The sequence below is a fragment of the Rattus norvegicus genome, chromosome 7 (assembly GCF_036323735.1).
Source record: "Rattus norvegicus strain BN/NHsdMcwi chromosome 7, GRCr8, whole genome shotgun sequence".
Taxonomy (NCBI): Eukaryota; Metazoa; Chordata; class Mammalia; order Rodentia; family Muridae; genus Rattus; species Rattus norvegicus.
In genome coordinates, this window is record NC_086025.1 from 9975210 (window position 1) to 9987561 (window position 12352).

Genomic DNA, 12352 nt, shown 5'->3' on the forward strand with positions numbered 1-12352 from the left:
GACCAACTGGTTATGCCTAAGTTTGGTGATACACAACCCCCTCCATCCCCGAGGATGAAGCGCTGGGAAAGGAGGCTTGACTTGGGGAAGGGGACCTCAGACTGCCCAGGCACGGTGGCAGGAAGTATGTGACTAGGGGAATGGGTCCCCAAGTCATTAGATGTGCTTGGGAGAGAGGAGGGCGGAACCAGCTGGAAGGGAGCACAGAAGGGAGCACCACCCTGTTACTTTGAGGGTGAGATGGGGGGACTAGATTCACTGTGGTACCCTAAACGAGAAAGAGAGTCCCCAGGTTCACGTAGGTAGAAGTCCCCAGCGTCTGGAGGGCAAGGATAGCCTCGGGCAAACTAGGCAGGGAGGAGGGACTGCAGCAAGGCCTTTGCAATGAGGTGGAAGTCACAGAAAACACCGTGTGGCTACGAGGTGATCCCTGCCAGAGGGTCCCCAAGGTTCCCAGGCACACGGGAAGAAATTCCCTGCTCTGGAGAAGCGAGGGCTGACTTGGGAAGATAGACACCGGAGGAGGACGCCACACTTCTGTGTACTGAGGAGATTCTGTGGGATCCGGAAAGGGGGAAGCACAGTGCGATCGCCAAGCGATCCCTGACAGAGGTCCCGAAGGTCCCCTGGCGCGCGCTGGGAGGAGGACGGGAAAGGCCGGGGGAAGCCAGGGGTGATGGCGAGTGCTCCTGAAGCACAGGACCCTCCCCGACCCCCCCGGACGCACCAAGGTGGCTCTGAGAACTGCGGGCTCCGCCGACCCACCTGTGGGGCCTCCCGCACGTGCGGGCCGGCTAGGGGGAGGGGGAGGGTCCGCACCCTGGGCGGGGGCGGGGCAAACACGTGACCGGCGGCCCGGCCCGCGCGTGCGCAGCGGCGGTGCCCATTGTTGGCCGCGGTGACGTCGCGGGGCGGGGCCGGGGCGGGGCGGCGGGAGGGCGGAGGGAGGGAGGGCACGAGCGTCCCGTGCCACCGCCGCCGCCGCGCCGCCGCCGCCGCCGCCGCCGCCGTCGCCGCCGCCGCCGCCTCGGCCGCCCAGGACCGCCGCCAGCCCCGCCACAGCGCCACCGCCCCGCAGCCCCGCGTCCCCGCAGCATCCCCGCGCCGCCGTCCCCGCCCCGCCGCTGGATGCCGGCGGCCGGCGGCCGAGCTCGCAGACGCGGAGGGCGGCGCGGGCGGCGGCGGCGGCGCGGGCCCGAGCGCTAAAGCCATGCCGGGCTCCACCGGGCAGCCCGACGCGGGCGGCACGGGAACCGGGACCACCGCCGGCGACCCCGGTCATCCGCACCCTGCACTCGCAGGAGCCGAGGATGCCGCGCCCCGGCCGCCACCCGAGCCCGACGACGCGGCCGCTGCGCTGCGCCTGGCGCTGGACCAGCTGTCCGCGCTCGGGCTGGGGGACGCGCGCCCCGGAGACGAGGGGATGGCGACACGCAGCGCGGACGGGGCGACAGAACGCGGAGAGGATGAGCCCGTGCCCCCCGACGAGCTCGAGGCGGCCGTGGCGCCCCCGGTGACTGGTGCGCCCTCGATGGGCGTGGGACCCTCTATGGCCGTGGCACCCTCGGTGACTTGTGCACCCTCGATGGCCCTGGCACCGTCGGTGACCAGTGCAGCCTCCATGGCCGTGGCACCCTCGGTGACTTGTGCACCCTGCATGGCTGTGGCACCATCGGTGACCGTGGCACCCTCGATGGCACTGACACCCTCGGTGACCCTGGCACCCACGATGGCCGTGGCTTCCCCGGTGGCCCCCGGCGGGCTGCCTCTTCTGGACCCCGACGTGAGCCCTCGGCCATCTCCCCCAGACGTGTTCGCCAGCTTCGCGCCACACCCGGCTGCCCTGGGTCCCTCGACGCTGCTGGCTGAACAGTTGAACGTGATCGGCAGTCGCAAGAAAAGCGTGAACATGACCGAATGTGTGCCGGTGCCCAGCTCGGAGCATGTCGCAGAGATCGTGGGTCGTCAGGGTGAGTGGTTGCCGTCGGGGGGTGCAGGGGCACGTTTATTCTCGTGGATAATATCATGGGGAGGGCGTGTGTTTTGGTGAGAGGAAGGGACAAGCTGGATCCCATTCTAACCCAGTGTGAATGTGGTCGGGAGACCCCAGGGACACGCCCCATGTGGAATCTAGGCCTGGTGGATTTCTTGGCGCCTTTGTTCAAAGCTGCCGGCTGCTGCAGAAGTTGGGCACAGCCCAAGCTCTGGCCACAGCCGCCGCCTTTGTCTGGGTTCCTAGGGACAACCACAGTCCATGTGCCATAGATGAGGACACCCCAAGACACAGGCCCCTTAGAAGCAGCTAGGGCTGCCCCCCCAACACACACACACACACACACACACACACACACACACACACAGACATGGGGCGGGGCCAGCTCAGACTCGCTAGCCCAGGGAGGGTGCCCGCAGGGTATGATTGAAGTATAGTAGTTTAGATAGAAGGTGCCTTCTTCTGCTCTCTAGCTTGGGGGTCCAGACCAGGTGCTGTCCTCTGAGAAGGGACTCTAGCCCTAAGCGAACCTGAGCTTGAGAATCTGGGGTTTATAGGAGGGTCTCCTGGTTGCTGAAGCTCTCCATGGGGTTCCCCCGCCCATCTTGACAGACTGACCCCCAGCAGGCCCAGGGTGTAGGGATCTAAGGTACCCAAGCATGGGGGGTCCCTGTCTGCGGCACTGTGGGAGCTGGGGAGTGTCTCTGTTGGCCGCCCCATTGTTCTCTTTGTTCGAAAGCCAGGCTGAGATTCGCACGGTGACATCAGGCCAGCCGATGCTCATTGGCCCTTGAGCTGCTGGGGCGGGCAGGAGTGTGGTGGGCAGTGCCCGGCCCTTCACACACCCACAAGCCTGGATAGTGGTGGTCCCCAACTTTCTCCCTCCTTCCCCACCCATGGCAGCCCACTTCTAGTCCCCCCTCCCCCGACTAAGATGGGGGATCACCCTAGTTGTAAGGACTTTAGGGTGGGGCTCAGGCATCCCTAGCCGGCTGCCCAGAAGGATGTGGGTGGTTTGAATTGCAAAGGTGAAGTCTTCCAGTAAGTAGGGACTACCCATGGCCACTTCCCTGTCCCAGGAGCATAGGGCAGAGCCATGCCTACTGAGAATGGGCAGTCAGCGAGGAGCCAGCTGTCCCTTTGTGTAGGCTGTCTCTGCCACCTTGGAATGGCTTTCTGCCCGATGCCATCCCCTGTAACTGTACCAGTTTCCCAGACTTGTTCAGAGTCTGTGTGGCCAAGTGTAGAAGTCAAGGCCTGGAATCTTTTGTCCCAAAGTCACCTGCCTGCTGCCTCTTTCTGGAGGCGGGTCCCACACCACAGTTCGGGTAGCTTAGCACTCTTTGGAGAATCAAATCCAGGGGCTTCAGGCTCAGTCCCCGTCTGCTGCGTTATTGGGACTTGGGGTGCCATTGGTGGCCAGCAGCAAGCTTGGCCCTGAGGTGTCTAGCCCCCCCCCTTTTGTATGGTCCTCAAGTCTCGGCTGAGTAAGTGGACTCAGCCCCACGCAGAGGGCACCCTGGATATAGGGACAGGATGTCAGCCTCACGGCTCTCCTCTGACATCTGTGGCTCCGGCTTCTTCCCCCACAAAGACATCCAGCCTAGTTGCTGTGATAAGACAGTAGCCAAAAGCAGCTTGGGAGGAAAGGGTTTATTTTAATCTTCCAGTTACGGCCATTCACTGAGGGGAACTCAAGACTGGAGCTGATGCAGAGGCCGTTGTGGGGTGCTACTTACTGGCTGCTCCTCCTGGCCTACACGCCTGCTTTCTTATACAAGGCAGGACCACCTTGCCCAGGGATGGCAATACGCTGGGCTGTCCCCACCAATCATTAATCAGTAAAATGCCTTATAGTCATGCCCACAGGCCGGCCTGACAGACGCAGGAAGTTGAGATTCCCTCTTCCCCAGTGTATCTAGGTTTGTGTCGGGTTGACAAGCCATCTATCAAGCCCTTTGACCTCTTCCTTTGACCACATGTCCCTGGGTTCGTTCCCCCATTCTTCCTCAGGGTGGCTCCCTGAGCTCATGGTTACCTATGTACACAGGAGATGGACCCTACCTGACCAGAGCAGCGGGGAACCAAGGTCGCCCTGTCCCCTGGCACCATGCTGTTCGAGATGCTCAGTCTTTTTCACTGTAGAATGGACAGGGCGGGGGGGGTTTCGGGTCTTTTGAACCACACTCCTAGGCCTTCACTGGGGGAGTCTAGGCAGAAACTCCACTCTGGCCACGCCCCCGGGCCACGCCCCCAGGTCAGCTCTGCTGTAGCCCAGGCTGACCTCCGTCTTGGGTCTTGGGACGGGTCTTCCTTAACCTCGAGTGCAGAGGTGGCCAGGTTTGCCACACATCCTGCTCCGTGTGTCTTCTTGGTCCTTATGGCCCTAGGCAAGGCCTAGGTAATCTGGTCCAAGACTAGGGAGAAGCTGCGGGCTGGAGTGGGAGGAGTCCTTGTCCTCCTTGACTGCCTCCAGATCTTCTTGCTTCACATCCCTGTCCCCAGCTGCCACCATCTCTCTCAGCTAAATCCCAGGTCTTTGTGAAATCCAGTCCACAGACCAGGCTGCTGCACTGTGGTACCCTCCCACGCCCACACCCAGTCCCTTCCTGGCTTCCGGTAGATAGGCATCTGAGCAGCCGGATCGGGCAAGCCTGGTACACTGCGGGGTGTTAGTGCAGAGGCTTTGGATATCCTCCTGCTATTGGGGTCCCCTGAAAGAAGACATGTTAGCCAAGTAGGGGAAGTAGCCCCTCAAGCCCTGGCCCAGCAGTTGGCAGAAACTCTGGTCATTCTTGGAGTTGCCAGAGGGCGATGACTACCCACTAACTTGTTCCGAGTCGGGTGCTGCTGAGCCCCTGCTGTGGTTCTCACGGGGCACGGTCGCCAGGGTCCACGCACACTCAGCCTGCTGATTCAGCGGCTTTTCTGGACACAGGCAACACTGTGCTCTCTGCTGCCATCTGTGACCCTGGGTGGCACTGACAGCCACCGGGGGACCCCCTAGGGCTGCAGGGTCTCCAAGATGTCTACAACCCACAGACAAAGGCCCTCCCACAGGAACCTTCCGGGCTGCCCCAGAGTTAGGGCCCAGGAGTCTCCATCAAACCAAGATTGCAGCCGAGTAGCCTGAGAGGATTCCTTTGGTAAAAGAGAAAAACCTGGCATGGCTAGTGTTCCCACCTTCTGGGCCTCGGGCCTCCCCCTCACAGGTTGCTGTTAGAGGGTCTAGGACCTAGGTAGGGTCTTGTAGCTTAGGCTGGCCTTGGTCAAGCTCACTGTAGCTGAGCCTGACCTTAAACTCCTCTCCTCCGGCCACCACAGGGCCAGTGCTGGAGTTGAGAGTATCACTGGGTTGCCTGAGCTGGCCTTGAACTTGTAATTCTCCTGCCTCAGCCTCCCAAGGTCTGGAAGAGCAGAAGTGTGCGCCACACCACCATTAGGGGCCAGTGAACCCATTGTGCATGGCGGCAGACTCCTGGCGTACCTTGATTACTTTAGTCCTGGTTATTTCATTCCTGCTAATTCTGGGGAATGAGAGTGGTACTGCTGGTGGGGGGTGTGGCCAGCTGCTGGGGGTGTGGCCAACTTCCCTCCATTTAAATCTTTTACTCATTCATTCATTCCTGGGGGGAGCAGATTCAAGACACATGTGGCAGTCAGAGGACTTGTGGGAGCCGGGTCTTTCCTTGCACCACATTGGCCCTGGTAACTCAAATTTCCATTGTCGGGCTCGGCAGGACTAGTCTTCTCTGCCTGACTGCGGGGGTTGCTCTGCTGGTCAATTCTTTGCTTCAAGAGATGGAAATGAGGCTCAGAGTGGGAAGTTCGTGTACTGTCTAGGCATAGACCATAGACTATGGGTGTGAAGTTTTGGTGTCCTAGGTCATGTGTCTCCCATCTTCCTAGGGTGCAAGATCAAGGCCCTGCGTGCCAAGACCAATACCTACATCAAGACTCCGGTGCGCGGTGAGGAGCCGGTCTTCATCGTGACCGGGCGAAAGGAGGATGTAGAGATGGCCAAGCGCGAGATCCTGTCAGCCGCTGAGCACTTCTCACTAATCCGAGCCACACGTAGCAAGGCGGGCGGGCTGTCGGGGGCCACTCCGGGCCCCCCCAACCTGCCGGGCCAGACCACCATCCAGGTGCGCGTGCCCTACCGTGTGGTGGGGCTGGTGGTGGGGCCAAAGGGTGCCACCATCAAACGGATCCAGCAAAGGACACACACGTACATCGTGACTCCCGGGCGTGACAAGGAGCCAGTGTTCGCTGTGACCGGGATGCCAGAGAACGTGGACCGTGCGCGGGAAGAGATCGAAGCGCACATCACGCTGCGCACGGGGGCCTTCACTGATGCGGGCCCCGACAGCGACTTCCACGCCAATGGTACCGATGTGTGTCTAGACCTGCTGGGAGCTGCAGCCAGCCTCTGGGCCAAGGCCCCCCACCCAGGACGGAGGCCCCCCACAGCCACCGGCGGGCTTCGAGGGGATAACGCCCTGGGCGCAGCCAGCACCCCTGAGCCCTTCTATGTGGGCAGCCGTGGAGGGCCGGCACTGCCCGATCCGAGTCCCAGCAGCCCCTACGGGGGCTCGGGCAACGGGGGCTTCACATTTGGTGGGGACGGTCCCGGTGCCCCAACAGGGACAACCACCCCAGAGGACTGTGACTTTGGCTTTGACTTCCTGGCGCTAGACCTGACCGTGCCTGCCACGGCTACCATTTGGGCCCCCTTCGAGAGAGCCGCGCCCCTGCCAGCCTTCAGCGGCTGCCCCACAGTTAATGGGGCGCCCGCACAACCCAACACAGGCACACGGCGCAGCAGCGGCGGCGGCGGGGCCGCTACCACACCACGCCACTCACCGACACTGCCCGAGCCAGGAGGGCTGAGCCTGGAGCTGCCGCTGGCACGGCGAGGTGTCCCAGATCCAGTGGGTGCTGTGCCTTGGCGACCCCCGCAGAGCACGCTGCCACCCTTCTCCGGCAGCACCACCTTCTCCACGACCCCCTCTCTGCCCAGTACGACCCCGGCGTCCTCCACCATGGACACTGTCCCCTCGGAGGGCAACCACAAGCCATCTACCACAGCAGCGAACTCCTCTGCCTCTGCGGCAGCTCCTGGCCCGCCCGCGGCAGCCTTGGCTCGTGAGTGTGTGGTGTGCTCTGAAGGCGAGGCCATGGCTGCGTTGGTCCCCTGTGGCCACAACCTCTTCTGCATGGATTGTGCTGTCCGCATCTGCGGGAAGAGTGAACCAGAGTGTCCCGCCTGCCGCACGCCGGCTACCCAAGCCATTCATATCTTTTCCTAGTGTACCCCTACTTGACCGGGCGGCCATGGCTCTCCAGGCAGGAGGCCCTCTGGCCTCCGGGTGGGAGAGGTGGTGAAGTGGGGCGTGGGCTGCAGGGCGGTGGGGAGGAGGGGGCCCACGCGTGTGTGTGTCGCAAACAGCTTTAACTCCTGCAGCAGACGTCGAGGCCATCAGCTTGAGGCCCAGCGGCAGCGCCTCCGTTCTTGACAAGTGACAGTATTGAGTGTGCCGGTGACAATAAACCGGAAAATTCTCTGTTTGCACTTTTTATTAAGACGCCCCTCCCCATTTCCGGGGTGATCTTAAAACAAAAAATAACACGATATTTACAGCTCTCACTGGATTTGACAGTGTGGATTCTTGTAGAAACTTCAAAAGGCAGGCGGCTCCCCCCACCCCCAACACACTCCCTTTTTTTGGGGCAAATATATACCATTTTGTACATCAGCCACAGAGTGGCCAAGAGGAGGGTAATGGGAGGGTATCCAAGGGGGGTCCCATCAACAGATTTATAACTTTTGTTTGATTGTGGTTCTTTTGTTTTTAAATTAAGACTCAGTGTTGCGGTTCTTTTTTTTTTTGTTGTTGTTTTTTAAAAAGGTTTTTAAAGTTTTTTTTTTAATTGTTATTTTTACTTCATACTCCCTGTGTATATGTAGGGAATTTATATTAGATATATGTACTTTACGGAATAAATTTTAAGAACTAAAATATATTTTATTTTAAATAAAGCAACGGACCTTTAATCTTTGACAGCTTAAATCACTGATTATATATTTGCTGAACTGATTTAAGGGTTTAAAAACATTGTATCCAGAGTTTTATTTTTGGACTTGAAAGCCTTCTTAATAAAGTTGTTTTCCTATATGTAAGCGCTGGCGTTGGCGTGGTGTGGGAGGAGGGAGACCCTGAGGACGACGGTCCCTTTACTATAATAGCTGTGACCTGTAGGAAGGCAAACTGCTCTTACGGGATAGGAGCCCCGTGAGCACCTGTGGTCAGATGGTTCCCTAGTCAAGAGGGAATCTAGCATGTGTGACCGGACCTGTGGCATGAGTGTCATGCTGTCCTGGCCACGGGCGAGGGCCAGGGATGGGCTGTGTGGAAAAGCATGGGGGACATGATACACTTCAGGACAGGTTCAGGACAAAGAGACGAGCCTTATTGGGGTTACAGGAGAAAAATGAGCCAAGGACAGGGCACCGCCAAGGCCCACCCACCCCAGCTTGTGTGACAGCTCCCAAACCTGGGAACCTGCAGCTCAGGTCTAGAGAGTCAACCTTCCCCTGTGTCTTAGGGTGGTCCTACTGTGCACAGACACCACAACCAAGGCAAGTCTCCTAAGGGACAACATTTAACTGGGGCTGGCTTACAGGTTCAGAGGTTCAGTCCATTTTCATCAAGGTGGGAACATGGCAGCATCCAGGCAGGCCTGGTGCAGGAGGAGCTGAGAGTTCTGTATCTTCATCTGAGGCTGCTAGTGGCTTCCGGGCAGCTAGGGTGAGGGTCGTATAGCCCACGCCCACAGTGACGACCACACCTCCTCCAACAGGGCCACACTTCCTAATAGTGCCGCTCCCTGGACTGAATGCAGATCACCACAGCCTGGTAGGGTCACATGTTCCCCGTCCTTTGGTGGTTTTCAGCGTCCCTAACCTGGGGGACACTGCTTAATCTATGCTTCAGCCTTCCCAGACACCAGACACAGGACCATGAGGTTCACAAACAGTGTGCCTTCTTCTGGCCATAGTTCAACTCCTAGGAAGGAACACAGGGCAGGCAGCAGAGCCCAGGAAGGCCTGACATGAAGGCTTTTTTGGAGGAGGTGACAGGCCATCCGACACATGGCGCTCAGGCAGAGAAGGAAGAGGCAGGACACCATGGCACCACCCGTGCTATGCCCCAGCCCTAAGAAAGGGGTCACTCCTAAGACGTCTGTCCTACTCTGGGAGCTGAGGTGCTGACCTGTTTGAGGCTATGCTCACCACCACACACAAAGTCCCAAGAACGTCTCACTGGGACCTTATTGTTACAAAGGGGTCTTTCTAGAAGGTGGAGAGGTGTAGCCATGCATGCACGCCTTTAGTCCCAGCACTTGGGAGGCAGAGGCAGGAGGATCTCATGAGGTTGAGGAGCCCTCCCTCCCTTCCTCTCTCTACTCTTTTCTCTCCCTCTCCCTCCCTCTCTCTCTGTTTCTCTCTCTTCCCCCCCTCTGTCTCTGCTTCTGTCTCTGTCTCTGTCTGTCTGTCTCTCTCTCTCTCTCTGTCTGTCTGTCTGTCTCTCTCTCTCTCTCTCTCTCTGTCTCTGTGTGTGTCTCTCTCTCTCTGCCATTCTCTGCCTCTACTTCCCCCTCTATTCAATACTAAAGAAGAAAAGAAAAGAAAACCAAAAATAAAAGGGGGCGGGGTGGAGGTCACCCTGGCTTAGGGTGCCAGGTCCTGTGACAGGTGGTCTGAGGGAAGAGACACTGAGCGAGAGATTGCACCCACCTGGCTGAGGCTGGAGAAGGTAAGTTCCAGGCTAGCCTGGACTACATGGAAACCTGTCTAAGAAAAGAAACAAAAGCGGGGAGGCGGCTTGGGGTGGGTCTGTGGCTGGGTAGAGGGGTTTCCCAGTGTGCACTGGGTCCTGAGTTTCAAACCCAGCATTGTGTAAGTGGGGCAACCCGGTACAGGCCTGTCATCCCTGCGTACAAGACGCTGAGGCAGGAGGATTGGGAGAAAACAGTGAAGCTGTCAGATAGACACAGGGTGAGCCCGAAGTGACCAGGACACAGCCCAAGGACACTCAGCCTTCAGCCTTCAAGATAACGGGATCAGCCTGTGCCCTGATGTTTCAATGACTCCACTGGGTCTCTTTGTCCCTGCAGCCCTGACCAAAGAAACTAAAATATCGAAGGCACAAGGGCGAGTGGTCAGCAGAGGAGCATGGCGACCTGGGCACAGGGAGAGTAGACGGGCTGAGCTGCAGATGGGCGTACAGCAGACAGCATCCGCAAACTGACAGAGTTTGGAAAGGAAGAGAGTGACCCGCAGGGCGGTCGATGACAGGCAGAACGCATGGGCGGGGTGGAAGGGACCTTCAGAAGCAGGCGGGACCTGGGGGCCAGTATCGAGTTCCAAATTGCACCTCACTGTAAGGACTTTGCGTGTTGGACGGGTCACCACTAACTCTGCCTTCTTTTCGCTTAAATAATTTTTAAAGACTTACTTATTGTGATGTTTATGTTTATGTGTGTGCCGCTGAGGGCAAACGTGGGAATGGGTGGTCAGTCGCAGGGAGGTCAGAGGTCATCTGCAGGTCCTGGTTCTGCCCACCCACCCTGTGTCTGGGCAGTGATCTAGGTCCTCGGGTTCGGAGGCAAATGCATTTCCCTGCTGAGACATCTCACCAGCTGTTATCTCATTTTTTTTTTTTTGGTTCTTTTTTTTTTTTTTCGGAGCTGGGGACCGAACCCAGGGCCTTGCGCTTCCTAGGTAAGCGCTCTACCACTGAGCTAAATCCCCAGCCCCTGTTATCTCATTTTAATCTGTCATATCCCTTTACTTCCCTTCAAACAATTCTCGCATCATTTAATATCTACGGCATTTTGTCTGCACGTCTGTTTGTGCACGACGGGCGTGCAGTACCCATAGCGGCCAGAAGGGGGCGTCGGCTCCCCTGGAGCTGGAGTCACAGAAGATTGAGACCGCCATGCGGGTGCTGGGAACAGAACCGGATCCTCTGCCGGAGCAACCGGTGCTGTAACTGCTGAGCTGTCCCTCCCGCCCTCCTCTTTCTTTAGTATGTCTGTCTGTCTCTCTCCATCCTTCCCTCCCTCCCCCTCCTCCCCCCACTTCACCTACCATCTTCTCGGTTCTATTTTGACTTTCTGCTTGGAGCTCTCTCTGAGGTGTCCCCAGACCCTGAGTGCTGGGACCACAGGCCTACACACCTCCTCCCCTTCCAGTTAACATCCATGTGTTGACCCAGGCTAATTAGGGCAACACAAGGACAACCTATAAAAACAAAACACTGGATCCCAGGACCTACATCTACCAAAGTGTCCCCTGCATCCCCTGTGTCATGGTACCCACACACACAAATAGCAAATGTTATTTATATATAACAAACATGGCCCTCCCTGCCTCTTCCCACCACCTTTCTGGTGCGCACAAATGTCCTCACAGACTCTCTCAAGAGCATCAACGAGGCTGAGAAGAGGCCAAACATCAGGTCCTCAAGTCACCTCTGGGACTGCATTGGTAGATTTTACACCCCTGCTGGTCACAGAGCTGGGGAAACCCTTGTGAACCTCACAGGCAGGTTGAACAAGTGTGGAGCAGTCAGCCCTAGACTTGCTGCGCAGCTCAAAGACCTAGAGAAATGGCAGAAGGCTTCAGTGGGCTTCGTTGTGGTAATATGAAGAGTCAAGGCAGAAACACACAGGCGGGGATCCTGGGATTCTTCCTCTAGAGATGTAAGGCCTAAATAAAAATCCCCTGAGGACTGTAAAAGAAAGGTAAAATCATGGCAAAATACAGCAGAGCTCTCCACACCACCTCAGAGCATCCCGCATCTTACAAGGGCACTAGACGGACACCGCCCCACACGGAACTGCTCACAGTAGTCGAGGTTATGATAAAGCCAGTCGGCCGCCCTGGACTCCAGCCAACCTGGTCACCCGGTCTGGAGGTGAGGGAGGATCCGGAGTTTATGTCCAGCCAGGACAGCACAACCAGTTGTCCAGTTGTAAACTTGCATTGGGTTTCATGATGTGCGGATTTCATGAAATGGGGGGTGGGAGAGGTGAGGATATTTAAATCTCTATCCAGTGATTGCCCTGGCAACAAATACGTTTCTTCCCCCCCCCCCTTTTTTTTCCTTTTTTGACACAGGGTCTCTCTGTGTAGCCCCAGCTGTCCTGGAACTCATCCTGTAGACCAGGCTGGCCTCGAACTTAGAGATCTGCCTACGTCTGCCTCCCTAGTGCTGGGTTAAATTTCTTATCTTTTGTAGTCTGCACCTAGTAAGATAATTTCTTGCTGTGGTTCTCAAGTGTCATGTGCAA

At 57.8% G+C, this 12352-nt stretch overlaps 1 protein-coding gene across 1 annotated transcript; it reads left to right on the forward strand.

Annotated features, from left to right (window-relative positions):
* The first annotated feature begins 1043 nt into the window (after nucleotides 1–1043).
* Mex3d (mex-3 RNA binding family member D) lies at nucleotides 1044–8174 on the forward strand. Its single transcript, NM_001399699.1, has 2 exons — nucleotides 1044–1970; nucleotides 5903–8174. The coding sequence occupies exons 1-2, from the start codon at nucleotides 1211–1213 to the stop codon at nucleotides 7300–7302; spliced, it is 2160 nt and encodes a 719-aa protein (NP_001386628.1). The 5' UTR covers nucleotides 1044–1210; the 3' UTR covers nucleotides 7303–8174.
* Nucleotides 8175–12352: the final 4178 nt, after the last annotated feature.

Excerpts from the sequence above, each read along its gene's own strand:
- Mex3d (NM_001399699.1), top strand. The coding sequence starts at position 1,211 with ATGCCGGGCTCCACCGGGCAGCCCGACGCGGGCGGCACGGGAACCGGG. Across the intron at positions 1,971-5,902 it reads AGAGATCGTGGGTCGTCAGG|GGTGCAAGATCAAGGCCCTG; the intron begins GTGAGTGGTTGC and ends CCATCTTCCTAG.